At 48.1% G+C, this 22,530-nt stretch overlaps 1 protein-coding gene across 2 annotated transcripts in view; it reads right to left on the reverse strand.

Moving 5' to 3' along the window:
* The window catches only part of cacna1bb (calcium channel, voltage-dependent, N type, alpha 1B subunit, b), a 66,956-nt gene that overhangs the window by 42,271 nt on the left and 2,155 nt on the right, over positions 1-22,530 (reverse strand). For both annotated transcript variants that reach the window (XM_086135753.1, XM_086135754.1), the window contains 4 exons: positions 20,072-20,177; positions 17,647-17,786; positions 976-1,067; positions 675-827 (listed from right to left, as the gene is read on the reverse strand). In XM_086135753.1, coding sequence (XP_085991879.1) covers positions 675-827; positions 976-1,067; positions 17,647-17,786; positions 20,072-20,177 — 491 coding nt within the window. The remainder of the gene's footprint in view (positions 1-674; positions 828-975; positions 1,068-17,646; positions 17,787-20,071; positions 20,178-22,530) is intronic.

Genomic DNA, 22,530 nt, shown 5'->3' on the forward strand with positions numbered 1-22,530 from the left:
ATGCAGTTGCGGCCCACTCCCGACTCCTGCTCAGGGACGGTTTCATTTCACAGAACACATTTCGCTGTACGTGTGGCAAAGTGAAGTTCTTTCGCCTTCACTTGTAGACAAGACGAATGAGGAAAAAAAAAACCCCTCAATTTTTTGGAATTAAAATATACATTTACAATGTCTGTTTGTTCAAGCCGACCATTGTACACACTCAATCTACGATACGTGATTTGAATAAAAAGAGCTGCTGTGCACACACAAACAATAAATGAAAGCGCCCGGTGCGCACTCGCGAGACGCGGTGTCAGGTTTTAGTGCGGCTGTAATCAGGAGTGCGCATTTCTGATGCGGGAGAGAAATGGATCGAGCGCAACCGCCTGAAGTGGAGTTCTATCGCGAGTCTCAGCAGAAGCTATCAGTCAACGGCTGAATAATATAGCGTCATAAATCAAAATCAACTTGTGACAAAAAGCTGTCGGAAATGATGCTCGGTGCCTGTTTATGTTTCCCATCAGCATATTTTGTGGGAGCACCTGCAGAGTCAGTCACCTGTACCTCGAGATGCTAGAACTATTTTTTTTTCTGGAAATATTTGAAAGCATGTATTGTAGAGAGGAAAAACAAAAATCAATCAATCAACGTCTCGTAAAAAAAAAAACCACCACGGCGGTTTTTTTCCTCACCGGTGTCGATGTTGAAGCAGGTGGTGTGGAATTTGCCCATGTAAAACTCCACCCCGATGATTGCAAACATGACAATGGCGAAGAAAAGCAGCAGGCCGATCTGAAGCAGGGGCACCATGGCTTTCATGATCGACTTCAGCACGACTTGGAGACCTGGAGAAAACAAAAGCCATCCTGGCGCACAACTGCGACTTTGTTCGGCACGTTGCAATTCCGCGATATTGGCGCACCTGCCCAAGATGCAGACAAGTACTGAATTTGGAAGATAGAATGGATAAAAATATTTTTAAGAATGACTTACTGGGAATCCCGGACACCAGTTTGAGGGGTCGCAGCACTCTCACGGCCCGCAGCGTTCGCAGGTCAAAGTCGGAGCCCACTTTGGCCAGGATCCTGTGCATGGGGACAGTCAAATGAGCTTTGTATTTTTTTTTTCTAATCGAGTCCCATCACGAATATTGTACATCAAGTCCTCATCCATCAGTACGGGTATATGCATTTATATCCATACGCTGCATTTGTGGAATACCTAAAACTGAACTGAAAATCATTTATGCCACCAATTATAATGGGCAAAATATCCAAGACATGAATTATGTGTGCCTTTTGTCGGGAAAAAAAAATACTGACCTCCGGTATTGATGAGGTCATATTAAAATCCAAGAGAGAAATAAATGTTGCTTTTAAACACGAAGGTCCTGTGACCTGAATAGGAATGCAGGAATGAAAAGTGGGCATTGTCAATAAATCAAGAAACACCCCCCCCCCACCCCCCCCCCAATTGCGCTCTTATGACTTGCAAAATCAATAACTCACTTAGCCCTGTTAAGTGCATGTGTGTATGTCTGCAATGTTAGCATGCGTGTGTGTGATTTGATGGCTGTGGAGACAGACAGTCTGAGCAAGGCTTTGTCAGAAGCAGCTACAGTATATGACTTTTAATATTCCTTTATCATCACTGCAATATGTCCATGCGGGTGCCAGACGGCAGCACCGGAAATACGCCGTGTGATTGTATTGTCTATCTAGCTATAAGTGCGTGTGTGTGCGCGTATGTACTCGTGTGTGCACATCCGTGCTGTGGATGCAAGTGAAAGGCGTGTATTCTTGTGCGGCTGTGTGCGCGCGCATGTTACGGGAGGAATTTTTGACGGGTTGCCCCAAAGTGGTGCAAAACATTAAACACATTAGATGTTTTGGTTTGTTTTTTCTCTCTTCACACGGCTTTGTGAAGACAAAGCGGAACACGCTGCAGAAAATCTGCCTCATCATTAGACAAGAGCCATTTCATGCCAATTAGACCTCCAATCTTGTAAAAGGAAACGAGCAAACTAATCATCAGTTCAGTATGTCACATCCTGTTTGTGATGGGGGGGGGGCGCCTGTGTGCACGCACGAGTTTGCTTGAGTGCGCACGTGTGTGTGTGTGTGTGTGTGTGTGTGTTGTGGCCCTGTCTTAATGTGATCCAAGCAGACAGCAGTGACAGAGGCAGGAGAGGGCCCCAATGCGCATGAGGATGGTGGAAGTGGGTACACATGAAGTCATTGTAGGTGCCAGAGTCGCTCGCCGTCAAACGTGGCTGCTGCTGTACTTGCCACGATTCAAAACGGACACGCCCTGCCTGGCGGATATGCACCCGGCCGTGATTATCAGGCCCCGCTGTTACATACGGGAGGTTCATAACAGCGAGAAAGCGAGAGCTCACAAAAAAAAATAAAAATAAAACTGTAATTAAAAATGGGTTGTTTAATTTCATACTCGATGAAAGGAACTCCAGACGATTAGTTTCCCATCCTAATCCAAGTGCCATTTAACGAATGGTTCATGTCCAGTGAACACTTTACTGTTATAATATCCATCCATCCATCCATTTTCCGAACCGCTTGATCCTCACTAGGGTCGCGGGGGGTGCTGGAGCCTATCCCAGCCGTCTTCGGGCAGTAGGCGGGGGACACCCTGAATCAGTTGCCAGCCAATCGCAGGGCACACAGAGACGAACAACCATCCACGCCCACACTCACACCTAGGGACAATTTAGAGCGTCCAATCAGCCTGCCATGCATGTTTTTGGAATGTGGGAGGAAACCGGAGTACCCGGAGAAAACCCACGCAGGCCCGGGGAGAACATGCAAACTCCACACAGGGAGGCCGGAGCTGGAATCGAACCCGGTACCTCTGCACTGTGAACGTGCTAACCACTGGACTACCGGGCCGCCCTACTGTTATACTAATAAAATACAATTCATGTTATTCCAGGTACACTACAAAAGCTCTGCGTGAGCTGGGAGGGGAAAGTCTGGAAATGTGCGTACGTTGTGTTTGGGGAAGATGTCAAAGCTCATAAGGAAGAGGGAGAAACTCGACGGATGATGCGTGCGCAGCGTTCGGGAATTGTTTCTCATTACGGGTTATAATGATGCTTGGCGAAAATGTGCTTTGTCGCATTCATTTTTACAAATGAATTTCAGCTGTACGGTTCATACGAGGTCACGTGCTCAATATGCAAATGAAAGGAAATGCGGAATAATTGTTGCTAGACATTGTAGATAACACAAAGGCAGCACCATTTAAAAGGATTTGGTTTAATAATGATAATCGTCCATCCATTTCGTGTCTGGCATGAGGCGCGCTGTGAATCTATGCAGGGGTCAACCGACTACGATTTGGTATTTTTACAGAGCCATGCAAGTGGGCGACGGACGCGTGGCACATTTCATTCTTTCAATGCCAGCCATTAAAAAAAATAAAAATAAAAAGAGAGAGTGAATTCATAAAAGTCAGTGACAGCCCCACACCAAACTTGGTGTTTAAAACTATAATATACTGTACAAGTACACCCAAAAAAAAACCCCATCGCTCTTAACTTCTATTAAAATGGGTCGTGAATTTGCAACGGTCGAGTAATGCAGGTCCCAGGGTGGAAACAGTGAGAAGAAAGTTCGGAGGGACTTTTCCAACTGCGTTTCTCTCAAAATGAAAACAAGCAATAAAAGAAGCTGGGATGCCAACTCATACGTACCAAGGCAAACATACAAAGTTGGATTAATATAAAGCCAGACAGTAAGGATATTGCTCCTGGCGCTTTGATTTATTTATTTATCCACGCCAGAGGCGAGACATTTTATACGCAACATAAGATGGACAAAGAAATGTGACATCTTGCCTCTTCCCAAGCATCAAATCAACTTCTTCTCAGCGTGTGTGCCGCTCAATCGAAATGTTTTACATTTGATCAGTTTTGGCTTGCCTGGGGAGTCATCACATGCAATTGAATCGGTAGTTTTTAATAAAATACTCGATGCAGGTCCTAGACATCACGATGCAAGAGAAGGCGTAATGTACCGTATTTACAATAAGGGCTCTCGAAAACGACGAGCGACTCATGCCGAGATGATAATAGCGTGCTTAGGTGCGTTAAATTGCACACTACATCCTCAAGGGGGTGGTCCTGGGTATTTATCTTCCCGGAGAGATTCCAAAAGCTTCGACTTCACGTCAACCGACGGCGACCGACCACGTGGAATGCCCTCCGAAGATAACGTGCAAGGTTTGGTCTTCGGCGTGCTGAGATTGCCATTTCGCGAAAAGACGGAATCGCTGTTGAAGTCACGTGAGGAAGACATCGACTTTATCCCTTGAAGTGTCCTTCGAGTGGCATCGCAAGGTCCGTCCGTGGGGGGGGGGGGGGGGGGGGGGGACAGCCTGGTGGCTTCAGTCAGCGGTCAGCCGCGTTTTGAAGCCTCAGGAATTCCTGTTTCCCGGAAAGCCCGCATGGCATGTGACTGACAAAAGCCAATTAAGTGAAGTGAGGCGAAATGAAATTAGCTCGGCTTCAGGCATGCGCTGTTTTACGAGTGACGGAGGATCTGATCTACGCTGATTAATTTAGTCACCGTTGACAAATTGGACTTTTTCAGCACGCGGGCAATCGGCAAATTACATCCGAGTCCTCCGGATATACAAAACCAATTCAAAAAAATGGTCTTTTTTTTTTCACCCGCTCATTGTAAGCTTGCAAAAAAAAAAAAAGAAAAAAAAAAGATGCCTGCTCAAAACGGCAACACTGTACAGTAGTGCTCCCAAAACATGAGCCACACACACACATTTGACAGCTAATCAATGTTGAAAATTAACAGGGGGTCAACTCCGTTGTGAACAGCCGCTCATAAATTTCAATGTCTATCCGAGACCATTACTGGGAGCTCTTAATGCGGTCATCGGCCTCGTACACGTGAGCAATGACAAGACGGTACTGAAGAAAACCCGGGACTGCCGTTCACATTTGCTCTGTTCCGTTACTTATAGAGAACGGAGGAAAATATCACTCACATTTTTCATTTGTGTGACAAGAGTCGAATTTTTGGTTGGCCGTGTTCATCGGTGAAAGAAAAGAAGAAAAAAAAAGTTGGTCATAACGATGAAGGTTTTAGTTTTCTGTCGGTTCTTCGCGCGCAACCACGGATGAGTGTATGTGACGGCGTCGGAACTCTCACGACGGTACGATCTCGTGTCGTCAAATCAAGAGAGGAGGCCGCAATATGCGCACACGGTCGTGAATTAGGGACGACATCCGCGCGTGCGTCGTGTTCCGTCGCTCATCTTCCTCCCCGCCTCCCACTCTTGCGTGCTTTCATTGTGTCGGTGAAGTGGAGCCGAAGAGAGAGCGGGAAGCCTCACCGCGGAGTTACTAATGCGCGGCGTAACACGGCACATGCAAACGCATCCCGAGACAGCGACGCCGACAATTTTCGCGGTTCACTCTCGTCTACAAATGTAACGGATGTTCTCAAGACCGTTCCTTCAAGTGTCACCGTAACGCTGGTGGAGGGGCTTTGTGTGTTTCAGCTCCCATCGATTATGGACATGATTTGCACCGAACTCAGCTGGGTCGACCGCTACGAGGTGCTGCTATGAAGATTTTTATTTGTATTTTTTCCATCGAGCAACTGGGCCGAAAAGTTTGACTTTTGTATCACGCTAACTAACGTTATATGGTCAGTCCGATGTTGCCCACTTGGCATCCATTGCAACCCGGTCATCCCGGAAGGGGGATTCTCCCATCTGCGGCCCCTTCTCAAGGTTTCCGTTTTTGGTTTTTTTGTTTGTTTTTCCTTGCGCTCCTAAGGGTGGAGTTCTGGGAATATCATGTCGTTCATATTTGTCAATTGTATAAAAAAATGTGACTTGACTTGACTCTCACACATTTCAAAACGAGTCGCAACTCACAGCATGCGGCAAGGTATCAGAAGTCCAAAAAAAACTGTGATTGCCCCCCCCGGTCTCGTATGCGTGTAAAAACAAAGCGACGGCTTCCTTTTCCTCAGCCACAGAATCACATCTGCGTCTTGGAATCTATCCATCCATTTTCTCTACCACTTAATCTGTTCATCGTTATAAGAACGCTGACGTAGGGTGTGCGGGTGAGGTACACCAGTTGCTTCTCAAATAAAAATTTAAAAAAACCCTATTCGGAACATTAAACAAACGTCTCCCTCGCCGTTTCCTCCAAACGAAATTGAAAAAAGTCATTATCTCCCGCTAAAGCCACCGGAGACGAGTGAGAGCAAAAGAATAGGGCGACTGATGCATTGTGACTCACATCGGCTGATAGAGGGAGAACAACGGGCATCTTTGAGAGAACCAGCGACGCAACACAAGCTTGCAAGAGTGAATCAAATCAATTAGCAGGCCCCGTTTGCCATCTGGCACAGTGCCCGGGAGCCAGTCTAGGAGAGAATTTGTTTCAGTATGTTGGCCAGGCCGTGTGAAGCATCACCCACGTCTGTGCTACGCGTGCACCGGGGCGTTTGCGTTGCGCAGAACCGATCCGAGGCTAAAAGAAACCAACCGACTTTCCCCAAATGTGCAGTGGAAATAAGGATTGATATCATTGCAGCCAACATTACAAGGAAAAATAGTTGCAGGGAGCATAAACAGTGTTGAGTTTCCAGGGAGGACTATCGATCGTTGTCATGAACTTGATTGAATTACTCGCAAGCGGGCTCCGTGCAGTGACATGTAGCACGATAATGCGTGGTTGTCACTGGGTCTCGCTATTGTCGAAAAACGTCACCCTATTCCATCGTCTTATCTCTGCGTGACCGTCGGTGCTCTCAACACCTGATTTCTCAGCGGGGGGGCCCACCACTGGAAAGTTTTGGCTTTTCAAATGTGAACACGTCTGTTCTTCAGTTAGAAGCAAAACAAGATTGTGTCGGTGAACTCTCGCGTGCGCGTGTGGATGCATCATGTGTCGTGTATCATAGTGTGACCCTCGGGCTCGGTGAGAGCGCTTGTGCGCGTGTGTTGGCACGTTGGCGTGGCGCTCTACGATAACGTGCGTCTGTGCCAATCAGGGTGCGCCCAGCTGCCTCGGGTCCAGCACCAGCTGGGCAAGTGGCTGCGTATTATGTGCGAAAGTGGTTCCAGGGCCTCCTGTCTGAGAGGGAGAGCAGGTGTGCCAGAAAGGGGGAAGAGAAAAAAAATGGCGCATGTTTGGAAATGAGGGACCAAAAAGCATTCGTTTCAACAAAGCTAGCAGAAAGGAAGAGAGAGAGAATCCAAAGTGACGGTTTGGCTTCCTACACTGGATGGCACAATCTAAGGTTGCCTTCACAAAGGTCCGATTTTGACTGACAACGTCAGAGCAATGGTGACACTTCCTGTTCACGACTGCGGCGGTCGTTTGCGCTGCCCGCATCGCACTGAGAATTTGTTTCACTCCGAGCTACGCGATGTAGCGCGGCGCAAAGGGCGCAGCTCTTTGGGTGTGAACGTACGCGACACGTAAATGTGTCTCGGGTAAGAATGGAAGGCATTTCTCGTCAAGATGCCTTTGTTTTGAATATTCCCCAACAAGGTGGGCAGTAAGAGGAACGGCGGTGCGGCCTTTTTAAACCGCTGACAGGATCTTAGATTGGATGACGACCACTTAGCGCACCTACGCTACGTCAGAGCCTACACCGGCATGGCCGCTTTACAAAAAGCAGTGAATCATTCAAAAGTTTCCAGACATCATCTTCCAAAGAATCCCCAATCGACCTGCAATGGGAGCGGCCGTCGAGTCACGCGTGAGCAAGCGTGGCCGTGCGATCCGGCTCACGCCGATGCGAGAGCGGATATGCTTGAAAGTCACTGGAGCAAAAGAGGAGTGCCGAGGCGAGAGACTCGCCGCAAAGAGATCGCGCCTCGTTACCATAGAAACAGGAAGGCGACGTGACAATGGCTCCGCCGAGCCCGCGGAAGTGCGCCGCAGCGGCGGAAGGGGGGATGATGAGTCGGAGAGGTGCCAGCGAGAGAGTGGGAAGAGGCCCCCGGTGGGAGGGGCTAGTAATGACTCGCGTTGTTTGTTTTGTTAAGTGGTCTGGCGACCGCATGTGGGAATAGTAAACAAAGAGTATGACGAATCCAAGAAATGACGTTCCAAGATGCATGCGGTCAGCGAGGTCGTAGGGGTCAAACTCGGGTCGTCGAGGGCCATTTTCCTGCAGGTTTTCCATCTCGTTGGGGGCGGCGGGGGGGGGGGGGGGGACAAGCAACTCGCAAGTCATAAAATTTTGCTCAGTCACAACAAATATTGGAGCGATAAAACGTTTTTTTTTCTGTGATCATATACATACACACATAAAAGCGATCAATTCGAGTTCAAAGCCAGTAAAGGGACGACTGCAAAAAGGAAAATCAAAGCAATGATCAGATTCTAACGCTTCGGGACGGACCCAACTGTCAAATGACCCGAAGAATGGAAAAGAACTACTTCAATAAGAACGAATTCCCCGCAGGAACCGTTCGGCCTGCCTGCGTTGCGATTCGCGTGAGAACAGAATTCTTTTTCTCCGCCAACACGACGTCGCAGAACGATCGGATGGAGCTTGCAAAAGTGGCATTTGAATACGTTTCCAATTGAAAGGGCGATTGCTGCGTGTGCAGACGAGCCCACCGGAGAACGAAGCTCTAATTTACTGTGGAGTGCGCGCGCTCTCGGATAGAATCGCTTGTCATGGAGGAAAAGCTCTGACGTCGAGAATTCAAAGTTGTCGGTCTGAGAAGTGACCTGCGTGTCGGGGGTTTCCTCTGTACTTTATTGTCTGTTTGACTCAAACGCTTTTTCGGAGAGCTCAACCTTCTCTTCAATAAATTACAACCTGCTTTCTTTTATAGGCCGGCAATAAATCAGCCGGCGTATTTGGCACCATCGCCCAAATGGTTCAGGCTGAAGTTCAGTTGCGCCCGATGGAAGATGTGTCGTGCGATTGCCGAGGAAGCCTCTCGCGATGTCTTAAGAGGCGTTCGTGTTTCCTTTGCGGTGATCGGCAGTCGGTCCGAGGTCCAACTCACCTCTGTGTGACGCGGTACGAGTCATATGACGTACAGCTCGATGAAAGAAGATTACGGCCACAAGCGTAGGACCGTATAAATATTTGGCCGCGCCGGAAAAAGTGCGCGCTAAGTGACATCGACACCCGAGGAGCCTTACAAGGCAAACAAAACGACGGAGACAAATCGGAGACAAGCGACTGTTTGTGATCGAACGTTCACCTTTCCTCAAATACAGACTTGTAGAACAGGCCGTCAAACGAAACATTTTGGACACCCCCGCCGTGGAAGAAGCCGACATTCCCGGAGGGAACTAACTTAGTAACGTTAAGGCGCGTGTTCATGACTCGACCTGCTGAAGGACAAATCTACCCGGGCTCTTCCGCTTGGAGCGTTGACATTATTTCCCATTTACACTTCACGCCTCTGGAGAGATCTCGGAGAGTTACAGATCACAAAAACACACCTGCTTCTCGCAGAAATTTCAGTCTCACAGCAGTATCCCCCCCAAAAAAATATCTCATCTTGTCACTTTTGAACCAATCACTTCTTCTCACTTCTATTTTTGGAAAAGAAGTCACGCGGGTCAGGTATGACAGGAGAGCTGAAGGGACAGTGGAAATAGCTGGTGTGCACCACTTAGTTGGCTTTGATATTTTCAGCATCGGATAGCAAATAAATGCTTGCCATACTCGAAAAAAAAAAAGGGACAATGTTGCGTTCATCGCTGACGGAGGCCCCAATAGGGACATTCTGACCGAAAACCCAACATTGGGTCGGGCCGATTTATGCACCGGAACGGATAGAGGAGGCTCTTTGTGCTTGTAAAATTGAATTCTCTTTCTTCAACGGTGTTTTGAAGAGAAACGGGGTTCTTTTAGTTGGAAAAGCTGTTCAGAATGTGTATCCATTTATTTGCAGTAGTGGCACCATTTTTTAATTATTTTTTTTTATTCGACACCTTTCTTTCTCACACTGCGCACCTCCACCCTCTTTGTTTTTTTTTTTTTAACTAGCCTTGTGGGCCATCTCAAATGTCATTTTTTTTATATATGCCACGGACCACTCCAAAATGGAGGGCGGGCTGCAAGTGGCCCCCGGGCCATAGATTGTATATGAAGTCCGTACACAGCAGTCGTGCGTGTTTAATGTGTGTCTCTGGTAGTTTTGTGGAGGGAGAGGGGAGTGGGGGGGGGGGGGGTCACGTCTCATTAAGAACAGCCCAGAACAGCAGACTCCAAAGCATGCTGCTTATAAATTTTAAATCGGACTTGTTCATTTTGTCGGTGCTCTTTGTCATCTGCGACACGAAACTGCACCGAGGTTCCTCACGACGGCGTCGAACAAACAAATGCCATTTAGGGACCAACTTTCTCCTCGATATTTCTTGGAGCGCCAATTTGCTGCCTTTCGCTACTTTTGTGTCCACCTGCCAGCGCGGGCTTCCATCCGCCGTGCAATCGTGTCGTCGGCCAACACTCGGGCCTCTCTTATCTCATTTCCCTCCTCGCCGTTGTGCTGTACACCTCTTTGTGTGGGACTCTGTTTTCCACAGTGAGTGCGCTTACGAGGGGGGCCGGGGAGGGCGAATAAACAGAGCGCCTCTCCACCGAGGCGAGACGAGGAGAAGCCGCGTTGGAAGGGAGGAGGAGGAGGAGGAGGAGAGGTGGCGAGTGCTTGAGCAGCAGAAAGCAGCATCCTCCACCTCGATCCGGTATGAGAATGAAAGGGAGAAACCGGAGGAGGAATGGCTTTTCTCTTACTGCACATAATTAACCCCCCGCCCCCCCCCACCCCCCTCGCTTGCACTCAATTTCGCTCCATTACGCAGATGCTCAGAAACAGGAGGGGGTGCCGCAAAAAAAAAAAAAAAAAAGCCACTTTCCAGGACTTGGTCGCTTTCGAGGAGACAAGGGGAGCCAATTCAGGCGTTCCACCGGCCGTACGGCCAAGAGGGGCCCGTTTTAATCGGACATCTGCAGGCCTTGGGGGTTGACACGGGGAGGGTCGTCGGCAAGACGCGCCGTAATAAGGTGCGCTTGGTTTCAAATTTGAGGGCGTGGACGGCGGTGCGCTAGGATGGAGCCATTCGAGAGCAATACGGCTCGACGTCAGAAGCTATACGGTGAAGGTGTACGGGATGAATGAAAGTCAGGATACACGTCCTGATCTCTTGAATGCTCGACAATAACAGAATAGACTTTGTGGGGAAAAATAAGAAGAAGAATTTCTCTATAATTGCAGTATCAGGTGTGAGCTTTCCAAATCCCGGTGCCCACCAAAAAGACAGACTACTTTACTCTTTTTTTTAAACAAATTCAAGATGCACACCACTGCAAAATACAACCATAAAAGGCAGACACGGTATATTAAAATCAATACCTCTTTGACAAGGATGGAGACAAACTGAGCGTTATTATCTTGGTCAAGGCAGAATTGTGTTTATATTTGTATTTGTTGGTCTGAGCAGGCCGTGTAGATTTGAACGGAATTACGGCGCGTTACACGACCGTTATCTTTCTTCCATTTCCGACAAATGACAAATTAGCGCAGGGCCGAGCCGTGCGTGAGAAGATGGAAACGTGCCAGTCTGCCACGTCGGCCTTGGCGTCGTGCTGCACGACTTGGCGCTGCTTGCAGGAAATGACAAGCATTACTTTCCTGACAGCGACTCGAGCCCGAGTAGCCAAAGCCAACGCAGACACAAAATGTCTTTTGTTTGTTTGCCAATTTCCCACTCAGATAACGACAAGTCTTCCGTCTAAAGCTCTCAGTCAGAACGGCACACTTGTCAAACCACAATCTCGGTGTCACATTTCAAGCAGATGATGCCAGATCGTCCATGTGCAATACAAAGAAATAAAAAAAAACATAATCCACTTTAGTTTTGTCTTTTCCGATGAGCCTGATAGTTTTTGAATATCAGAAGCTTGTGTTTTTAATCTGCCACGAGGCACGTCATCATTGCTGTCTTCGTAGCCAACATCAAACAATTTTGTATCTCCAAATCTCTTGCTGGCGTCGTGAATGCTCCCTAATTCGCGTTCCTCCATGTCACTGCAGTCCTCGTTTTTTTTTTCTTTTCCTCCCTGCCTTATAAGACCCCAAGATCTCAATCAGCTCCACCACAGCTGACTTAAACAATTTTGTTTTATGTCTCATCGTCATCCGTGGAAGTGAGGGTGGGGGGGGATAACGAGGCTTTTTTTGCCAAAGGTAAGGAGTAGACTGAAAGAATGAGAACGCTTCAAATAAAAACATATGCAGCATTTTCTGCATATCAGACAATACAGAAATGGCATGTGATCATGTCCGTCTCCGAAACTCGCCGACATGTTTGGACCTGGCGAGTTGATTTGACAAGTCACAGCCGACGCCAACCGGCACGCAAGCCTCCGCTCATAAATATTCATGCAAATTGAAATTGCATGATGCCGCGCCGTGACCAATGACCCTTTTCCATGGCGCTTGTGCTGTTGCTAGTTCCGGGGCCAGTGCCTAGGCTAGCACCAGGAAGCCGAAATTGCCCAGCTGGCACGCGATCCCTGACTCGCAGCCGGCCTCGTGAACATCTACAATGATTAAGAAAGACAAAAGCGTTTGCTGATCGCATGTCCCGAACTATTTTATCCTGGATCCAAGTATAACTGATGCTACGCTAAGTTGCCTCGCAGATGCTAACAAGTGCATTTATATTACTGTAAGCTTGCGCTATATTATGAATTATTATCATTTCATGTTTGAGCATCGTATTACTTTTGACACAAATTCAATTCCGCCAATCTCGAAGCCTCCGGCAACTTTTTCTTTCCCTCCGGATTTCTCCTCTCATCCTCACGTTGCGTGAACTGAATCTTTGGGAGAAGCAGTAATGAGTTGCGTACACCGACATCATCACATTTTAAGCTGACGTCGTAAAACATGAACTGCGATACAGTCTTAAATTGAGAGTTTGTTTGAGCAGCGGCGAAGGGGAATCGTTGGCCCGCTATTTGCTCGACGCTTCACAAGGTGCAGCCGTTTACAAACCGGATCGACCGCTGACATTTTTCTGCCTCCCTCCCTTTCTCTCTCTCTGCTTTTTTTGCAGTCATTTATCCACTAAATGATTCAAGGATTCATTAAAACGCGGCGTATTTTCATGAATGATTGAGATCATCATTTGCTTCGACTCAAATCATACTGTATGTTGGAACAATATCCTGATTGTCTCTCCAAAGCAACTGCGTGTTATGCACACCAACGTTTGCCTTTCAGCATCACTCCAAAATGCTCCCCGTATACATTTCGATTGATTTCATAGTTAATAATGCGGAGTACAGTGTTTTGTTTTGTTCCCCAGGCACGTTCCACGCAATCATTAGGTGGTATATACAGTATGTCAGTCAATATATGCAGCACTTGGTGGTCCAAGCAAAAAACACAATCATCACCTAACGCTCGACGTCCTCCGTTGTTGCGTTGTCGACCGCATCGCATTTCACTCGTTTGCCGAGTTCATTGGCGAGTGTCGCGCGGCGAGAACATGACCCTTACTTAGGCAGCCGATACACAAATGCGCAGCAGTGCCAGATAAGGATCGACCGTCCCACAGCATCCAGTTCCAAGCCGAGCTGAACTCTAAAGTGCCGTTAATGAGCTTGGTGAATTTATTTCCTCATGACCTGGGAACCGCCGAGCTCACGGACAAAAGCCTTGGGCGGTCGGGAGTCGCGCGAGTTCCCACCTGCTCCTCGGAGCTCTCACGTGACGAGCGACAGGCAGAACAAAACCGCAATCAGTGAGCTCCCAGGTGGATAACGTGCCATCGGCGGCGCTTGATGTTCGGCTCCCTAAAGCGGCTCTGAGACATTGATCAGAACGGTCCGTGCCGAGAACACGACTCCCACCGAGACATCGAAAAAAAGCAACACACAGCTGACGCCTGTCAGGTCAATGACCATCGGCCAGTTGATTCGATATTGAGAGATGCATCAATAACGCAACCACCCGGGGAAGCTCTGAGAGAGGACTCAAACACCTGCGACACGTTCATGAAACAGTAAGGGGGGTGGGGTGGGGGGGGGGGGGGGGGGGGGGGGTCACGCAAACACAGGATGCCTGTGTGTGCTTGTTTAGCCCAATGCATCATGGGGACATTCAAACGCGTTCACGTAGATAATTCTGGGTCTCCCCCCCCCCCCCCCCCCCCCCCCACGATAAACGAGGGTTCACTATATATCATCAAGTTTCGGGATTGCTATTTAACTGGCATTCGAAGCTCAGGCCCGATGCGCAATCCCTTCAAAGGCATCCACAGCGCAACGTCCATGTGAGACCTTCACGATCGACGAAAAAGCGATTTGGTCATAGTTCAAAAGGAGCATTTATTGATGTCGCCGGATGTAGAGCAATGCGGCCCACCTCTGCACTCTCAGCGGCCGTACTTTGAAGCTTCCTATTGTGCCGGCGCCGTTGCCCGAGATGCACATGAAAGGGCTCCGCAACTTTGAACTCAACAAGCGCCGACTCTCGCCTCGACCACTTAAGGCTCCCGAATCAAACATCCCTCGGAATAAACAAACACAAATAGCCGCCCGAGGAATAATACACCAAAAGCTGCCCTGGCTTTGTTTCCGTGGTGATGACAGTGCGGTTATTGTTCTCGCTCGGTTCAAAGATTTCAGTTGCCACGGTGTTTGGAGAGTCACCCAAAGGTCATGTGAGGCTCCGTCAATACAGCAGCAAAGGCTCAAAGAGCAACCGGTACCGGAAGGGGAACCGGGTTTCTTATCGACAAGTCTTTCAATTGCCTCGTTTTCAATGCACTTTATCAGAAAGCGCCACTCAGACGCATAGCGAACCTACGCTCAACAGCAAACCTCCGAAATGTGATTTGTGTATTTTACTGGGAGTGGAGCGCAGTGTACTCCTGCTGAGATTGGAATCCCAATTGATGAAAATAGGACCGATGGGGCTGTCGCATCAAGGCATAATGTCAAAGGAATATTAGGTCCACAGAAAATCACATCGGGAAAAGGTCATCAGAGCTACGTTGTCACGTCAGGAGCAGAGTGAGGACCCAGGAGCAGACACGACATCAACATCTACGAAAATACAAAGTAAGTACAGAGAGCAGTGCTGGATGCAGAAGACGCGGAAGAGCCGACACTCTGCTAGAAAGCTCGACGTACTGACAACATGTCAGGGATTTGGAATGCCGGAGGATGAGACGCTCCGACTTGTTGCAAATCATGAAATATAGATTGTACAACCTATTCCGTTTCGATCTCGAGCCGATCGGCGCTGCCCATCAAAGCACGCCGTTCCGAGTACTGCGTGCTATCGATTAGGCCTCTGGCAACACGGGCGGATTCATTCTTTTATTAAGGGCTCCTAATGTCTGATCAGAACGGATTAAAGGTCCGCCACCGCCTCGAGCGCCACTATCATTTAGAGCCTTTCATTAGGCTCGGATGGCCGTACAAACCAAATTAGCCTCAGGACGAAGCGCTGGCATTGGACTCAAGGGCAGAGCGGCTCTTCGTCGAGAGGCAAGCGAGTTGCCTCGCGTCGATAGCGCAATAAATAGCAAGGGGATGCTGACAGATATGGCTGCGTATCCATCGGAGGATACCATATGCATGTGACGGCGATCCCCGGAGAAATACGTCCCCTCGGGGCTGTGCATCGAGAGCATTCCTGAGTGATGTCATCTGCTCATGCAGATCGACCGGATTGTTGGCATGCAAGAGCCAAGACCCTTTTTGCGTTGCCTTACAACAAAACTTAACAGTGCAGTCGCATGCGCCTTTCGAATAGGACTCCCGTTGGATGCGGCTTACATGTCCAAACTACAGGTCGGGGGCCAGTTGTGGCCCATCATCCCTGTTTTTGAGCGGCCCGCGGCATCTATTAAAAATGCCGTTTGAGTGAGTGCAGGCGGCGAGTTTCGGTTCTTAACGCCGTGGTCGGACCGAACGAGAGATGAACTATTTTTGCACCACGTTTACATATAAAGTCAATAGTTCCAAACCTTTGAGACTCCGTCGGTGGAGATATTACAAAGAGAGCAAGAGAGAGAGAGAGAGAGAGAGAGAGAGATGCATTTCCTCTAATGGAGTGTCAAAAAATGGGGATGACACCAACAGATGTCAGGTTAAAATCCATCTAATCTTCCGTTCTGCTCTGTAGGGAGACCGAATGGCTCATAATACAGATAAATGACTTTGAGAGCTTCGATCGTTTGATCGTGAAGCGGCGAAAGCTCCCGTGATCACGACGGGAACACCTTGCCGTGTGAGTGCACTCACTTTGATCCGAGCTCACTCTGGAACACCTTTGAGCCACGGCCGCCGGTCCCAAAGGGCCGCGCCGAGTACGGAGACGGGTTTTACACACGCGCGCACACATACAGAGACGAGCAGAACTCTGATCACACGAAGGTACGTGAGCGACTGTGGTTGCCGAGCAACCAAACGGAGACACAATACTGCATAATCGTTCATTTGGATCCAGCTGCGTCAGCGATGCTTCGCCAAGACTGAAAAGCTGTTTCTCTCCTCATTCCAGAGAGGATGAATCCCGACACACTGCCACGTTTTGGGCCACACAATGTTGGTGTCGGTCTCTGGGTAGATTATACACATTGGAATATAACGGGAGGAAACTTTAACACGAGCGCAAGCCAATTCCAAGGAGGTATCCAGATGAAACGTGCAGTCATTTACAACCAAGCCGATGTCAGGATGTGAGGTTATTTGCACAAGCACCGCAAACACTTCTGAGGCGTAACGTTGGCTCTGAGAAGCCGAAACCGTTGAAGAAGCGATCGGCACAGTCCTTTAATATTCTCCAATATTGACCTACAATATGTAGTTCTTGTTCGTATCCAAACCAGGTTGAATCTAAAGTCGCCACGGTATGACAGAAACGATTCCATTTTGTTCCGAGGCATCGTTTGATCAAAATGATGCCCAAGATAGCGATGAATTCAAAATCTCGGGGTAAAGTGAATGCATCTTTTGCCCATCTAAGGTGATGACATGGAAACTTCAAACGCATCAAGGCACTCATCCCAATGACCGCTTGACACGGAGAGGAGAAAAAGTAGCATCCCAAAGCTTTCAAAAAGTTTGCCTCGTTCCTCCTTCAGCCTGATGACCACCAGCGGATAAAAGTCACAACATCTTGCTCTTGAGAAAAAAAAACTAAATTGACATCCCGCCGGGAATTGCTAACAACTCTTGACCTGATGATTGCTTGATTTGAGAGGCAACATCTTCACTTCTCGGATAATAGGAAACATCTCCAACTATGCGAAGACCTACTCGGCAGCCGCACCATAACAGGAGCTTCATGGCCACTCAAAGTTCATGAAAAAAAAAAAAAAAAAGTACAACATTCCAATTTTTACACGAAAGCATCTGTCATGCGATCAAGCTTTTCGACCTGCGCTCGCTTTGCAGATGCTCAAGTTGAAAGGTCACAAGGAAGAGCTGCGGTCAGCATTGCAGGCTCGCTACTTGTTGAATATGGAAGATGCTCGCAAGGCGGCGGCTACCCCGTCTACGGCGACGCCGCTACATTCCGTCACAAGGCGCGCACAGCGACAAAAGTCACTCTCTCGCTTGTGACGCCCATGCACAGCCGACACCCAGCGGGCAAAGGACTCACCCTGTGAGGACGACCACAAAGTCCATTACATTCCATCCGTTACGGAGGTAGGAGCCTTTATGGAATGCAAAGCCCAGGGCGATGATCTTAATGGCTGCCTCGAAACAGAATATTCCAATAAAGTAGGGCTCCGTGTCGTCCTGCGGAGGGAGAAAAATCAAAGTGAGACAGAGACAGAGAGGGGGAGAGACCATGAGAGTGACAGAGGAAGGGCATTTAAAAAAAAATTACATCTGGATGTGTGTGTTGCGTGTAAGAGGGCGGCACTTAATGAAGCATAAAGTGAAAGAGGGGCATGGAGAAAAAAAAAAAGATGACGACCCCTTTCACCATCCCAAGCAGTTGTGAAACTCTGTTCTCTGATGTTAAAAAAAATAAATAAAAATGGAACACAAATATTTATGCCCATAGCAGGGGGATTATTAATTAATACTAAAGAAAAAAAGGGGATGGGGGGGGGATATCTTAAAAGTGTATCTTGCAGCCATGTTGCACAAAAATAATTTGGGCAGAATTATTTTGGAGACCAGAAATTAAATCAATGGGGGGAAAAAAGGGACCCCAGAGAGAGTTTAGCAGTGTTGATATGGATGCCGATTTAAATGAGCTCTTTGCCTGAACCTGAAGCAAGGGGGGGGAGAAAAAAAGTTTGACGTAGAGTCTCCTTAAAAAGTGGATCTTGATGCCAAATTTTATCATGTGCAACCACCTGACAAAATAAAATTGAGGAAATTCAACACACATTTTTGTTCCGCGATCTACATGTATAGATATTTTTTTTTAATTGAAAGCATTTGGTTCAATTCACTCACATCGTTTCGATTGAAATCAAATTTGACACAGGGAGAAAAAAGGTGCCGAGGTCTGAGGCGCACCCAAATGTTGGCAAGCAGGAGAAGCACTGAACAAGACAATCGATTTGACAAAATGAATGCAGGGTACTGGAGGTGGGGAAAAAAAAGATTCAATTAGTAAATCAAAATCTTTAAAAAAACGGAAATAAAAAAAAATAAGACAAAACACACACACACACAGCGTGACACGAAAGGGGGGGGGCCTGCGACATCAGCAAAGACTGAAAGCAAGCAGGGAGCTAAATACAAACAACCTGACGAGACAACAAGGCACACCTGGACAAGACATGAGTGGTTGGAAGGAGCTGATTGGTTGGCTGGTGGAACGGGTGGAACCCCCACCCCCCCCCCCCCCACCCCAAAAAATGAGTAAGACAGGATACGGACCACAAGAAAACCAAGCCACTAACGGAAGCGGCAAGGCTCAGCGGTCGAGTGTTTGCCTCCCAACCCAGAGCTTCCCAGCCGTTTATTTCTCCTTTAAATGTCACAAAGTGTCTGACTTGAGTTCCACTTGAAGAAGCGGAAGCGTTCGGGTGACCGGCTGAAGCAGGGCCCTTCCCTACGAGCGAGGAAGTGAGCCGGAAGAGGTGTGAACACGTCATCCTTCTTTCCTATGGTTCCATGTGGAGGCGCCCGCGGCCATCTCACGCCCTGCGTCCACCCGCTTTGGTTTTCCTCACCCGCTTCCGGCATACTTCAAGCTGACAAGACACTGTCGCCCAAACCCCTCCCGAATCCTCCCGCCGTCTCCGACATAAATAATCGCATCAAGGCAGCGTGACAGGCCAGCGCACTCTAAAAACAAAAAAAACGAGACCTTTTCAATCGCCTCGTCCGCCGGCGCCGAAGCACGAGTGATAAGAGGCGTGTTCGACAAGAGCTGCTGTATCATGAAGCAAGGCGCTTCAGTACGGCGACAGATTTTTCGTCGTGAGCCTCTTGAGCCTACGAGGGAATCACGACCTCTGGATATGAAAGTCAAAGAACCAAGATTTGTTTTCATCGCATCGTTAGCAAGAGTCCGTAAAAGTAACTTCACTTGCCGCATGAGCCAGGAAAATCTCATCAAAGATTTCTTCCCGGTGCCCAATTTTCAGGCAGTTTCCTCATTTTTAGCCATTTTAATTGGAAGCATGAATGCGGCCACATCACATTCTGGCTAGAAGCCAGTCACGTAGCAAAAGTCCTTTGGACACGTGAACCGGTCGTCCAGCCAAAGAGTTTTTATGGCCGCTGCTCACTTCCTCGGTCGTTAATTCAACCTGCGCTGATTAAACGGCCGCTCGGTTCGGGCCGTCATCAAGGTGAAAAAAGGCCGATCCCACTTTTGTTAAACAAGTCGCATTGCTATCCCGGGTCCCGACTGCTCGGGGCAGTTTCAGTTTTCATAAACCCACGCGAAGTGTCTTTAGCTTCTTCCCAACTCTGGTTAATTAGGAAGATGACCCAAAAAAATAAAAAATAAAAAAACCCACAGTTGCGCCAAAATGAGGAAAATGGTTTTCTCAGCAGTAAAAGCGTAGCAGCTGCGACTCTAAAAGAAGCGCGTGTAGGAAGCCAACACTTACCAGGCGCTCCGACATGGGCGTCTTGTCGCTGGCAGGCAGATGCTGCTCCAGGGCCAAGACGATGCAGTTGGCGATGATGGTAGCCAAGATCATGTATTCGAATGGAGTGCCGGGGTTAAGGAGCACTTGAAAGTCAAGCGGCAATTCATTTCATTACAACATGAATCATTAAAACATCATCTAATGGAATCCAAAGTACACTATATGGACAAAAGTCAATTCATTCGCCGGTCTGGACGACACCCATTATTTCACACTGGATGTTCAATCTTAAGGTCGAGGGATATTTATGATCACGCGGGAAAGTCAAGCAAACCAACACCCACGTATCAGTTTTCTGGTCTACCGCATGCCGCCATTAAAGTCGCGGCTGACGGACGTTGCGCAAGTGGGTTGCGGCACACCCTGGACCGGTCGCCTGTCAGTGGCAGGGCACGTGCGGATAATCAAGCGTTCACGCTCACATCCATCCACCTATTTTCTAATGCGCTGTTCCTCACAAGGGTGGCGGGGGCGTGCTGGAGCCCATCCCAGCCGTCTTCGGGCAGTAGGCGGGGGACACCCTCGACCGGTTGTCGACCAATCACAGGGCACACGTAGACCAACAACCATCCATGCTCACACTCACATGTAAGGACAATTTAGAGTGTCCCATGAATCTGCCATGCATGTTTTTGGAATGTGGGAGGAAACCGGTGAACCCGGAGAAAACCCACGCAGGCACGGCGGAGAATATGTAAACTTCACACAGGAAGGAATCAAACCATGCACCTCTGAGCTATGATTCTGTCGCTTGATTAAACCGATTATTTTTTTTAACTTGCTTTCATTTCTATACCGCTCTTGAAAAAAAACAGGACATGATGTCAAAAATGCACAAATGATCATCCAGTTTCTGTTTTTGGCCTGTAACGTGTCGAAAAATTGGCACGGTGCACTTGAGAACGTGCTCGTATTATTATTCCCGCCTTGTGTCCAATTGCACACGAATGCGATCCAACGCACGGGTTTGCCGACGAATCCTCGAAAACGTTGCGGAATGACGAATGCCGTTGCATTTTGATTGGAGCGCAGTAAAGCAGAAAGCTTCAATCGTGCTCCGGTTGAAGGCTTTTGAGAAAGAAAGAGAGAGAAAGAAAGAAAGCAAGCAAGCATCCTATACATGTGCTCATGATCTTTCCAGATGGTTGACCATTTCAAACTATTTTCAATGGCTGGCTCATTCTGCGTTCCATTTTTCACGAGGTCATTGCCCACGGGTCAGCTCCTATTGAGAGGCAATGCAAATGCAAAGAAATAACACGTTAATGGCCCTTTACGCCGAGATGGCGCGTTACCGCTCGGAAAACACGGGAGGCCGACCGATGTTCAATTCTGTCGGGAAGAATTGAACGTGGAGAGAATTTACAACGGGGTCGATGTTATTTGCAACCATTCAACGGTCTCGATGACTGAGCTTTTTATGGCAACGCTTATGATGGTTAAGATTGATGGATTGCGTCACATCACGCAGGGGGTTGATACGTTTTGACAATCACATTCTGTTGAGCGTTCTTTCATGTTTCTATACTGATGGCCCTCGTGAAGCTCATGCTCGCTATCCATATGGCCTTTTTGAAAGGGCCATGATTTTGCTCAGTGATTTATGAGCATACACGCCGTGTTAATTCTATATTTAAAAAAGCATGAATTTCATTTCCGTAATGTATTGTGTATTTATTCATAACTACACACCGATAAAAACAAGGTAAGCATAATTTTGTTGTGGGCCTGGAACGGATCGATTCTTTTTCCAGTACTTTCAATGGGAGATAGTGTTTTGGTTCGCAACAAGAACCCAGCGTCCCACTGTTACATCGATGACAATCTTAAATGTGTTGATGATGATTTTCAAAAATGATTTTGAGAAGGACGCAAATCTAGCGCTTGTTTAGAGTTGGCCAAACAAGACTTGGTGAGTGAATGGCCATGTTTCGTTGCAGCCTTCCCAGCGTGGCGTGGAAGGCGGCGTGGGCGACTTCAGCACCATGGAGAGAACTTGCAACTCATCGCGCGTGTGCCTTTTTTGTTTCCACCCACAACATGACGACGTCATGGGAGGGCTGACTCGTTAACGTTGCCCTTTTCCGCACGTTGCGCTCCATCATTTGAAAGTATTGGGACAACAGCGGAACGCGTATTATCACCTATTGATCGAGCAAACGGCAGAACAGTGCGTGTTTCGTCGCGCGTGCTGGTGCTATTTAGGCACCAGCGATGCTAATCAGAGATAAGCCCTGGAGCGACAGGTGCAACCAATGTTGCGCGGACAGGAATCGAGGTATATGTAGACACCCCCCTCCGGGGTGGGGCGACACATGGGAGGCGACTTTTATTGTCTTGTGTAGAGAGCATTATTCGGATTTTTTTTTTTTTAATGGCCCGTATGCGTGTAGATTTCTATTGAGTGGTGATGTTGC

This window comes from Hippocampus guttulatus, chromosome 17, assembly GCF_054856545.1.
Source record: "Hippocampus guttulatus isolate MCC_2025c chromosome 17, RoL_Hgut_1.0, whole genome shotgun sequence".
NCBI classification, from domain to species: Eukaryota; Metazoa; Chordata; class Actinopteri; order Syngnathiformes; family Syngnathidae; genus Hippocampus; species Hippocampus guttulatus.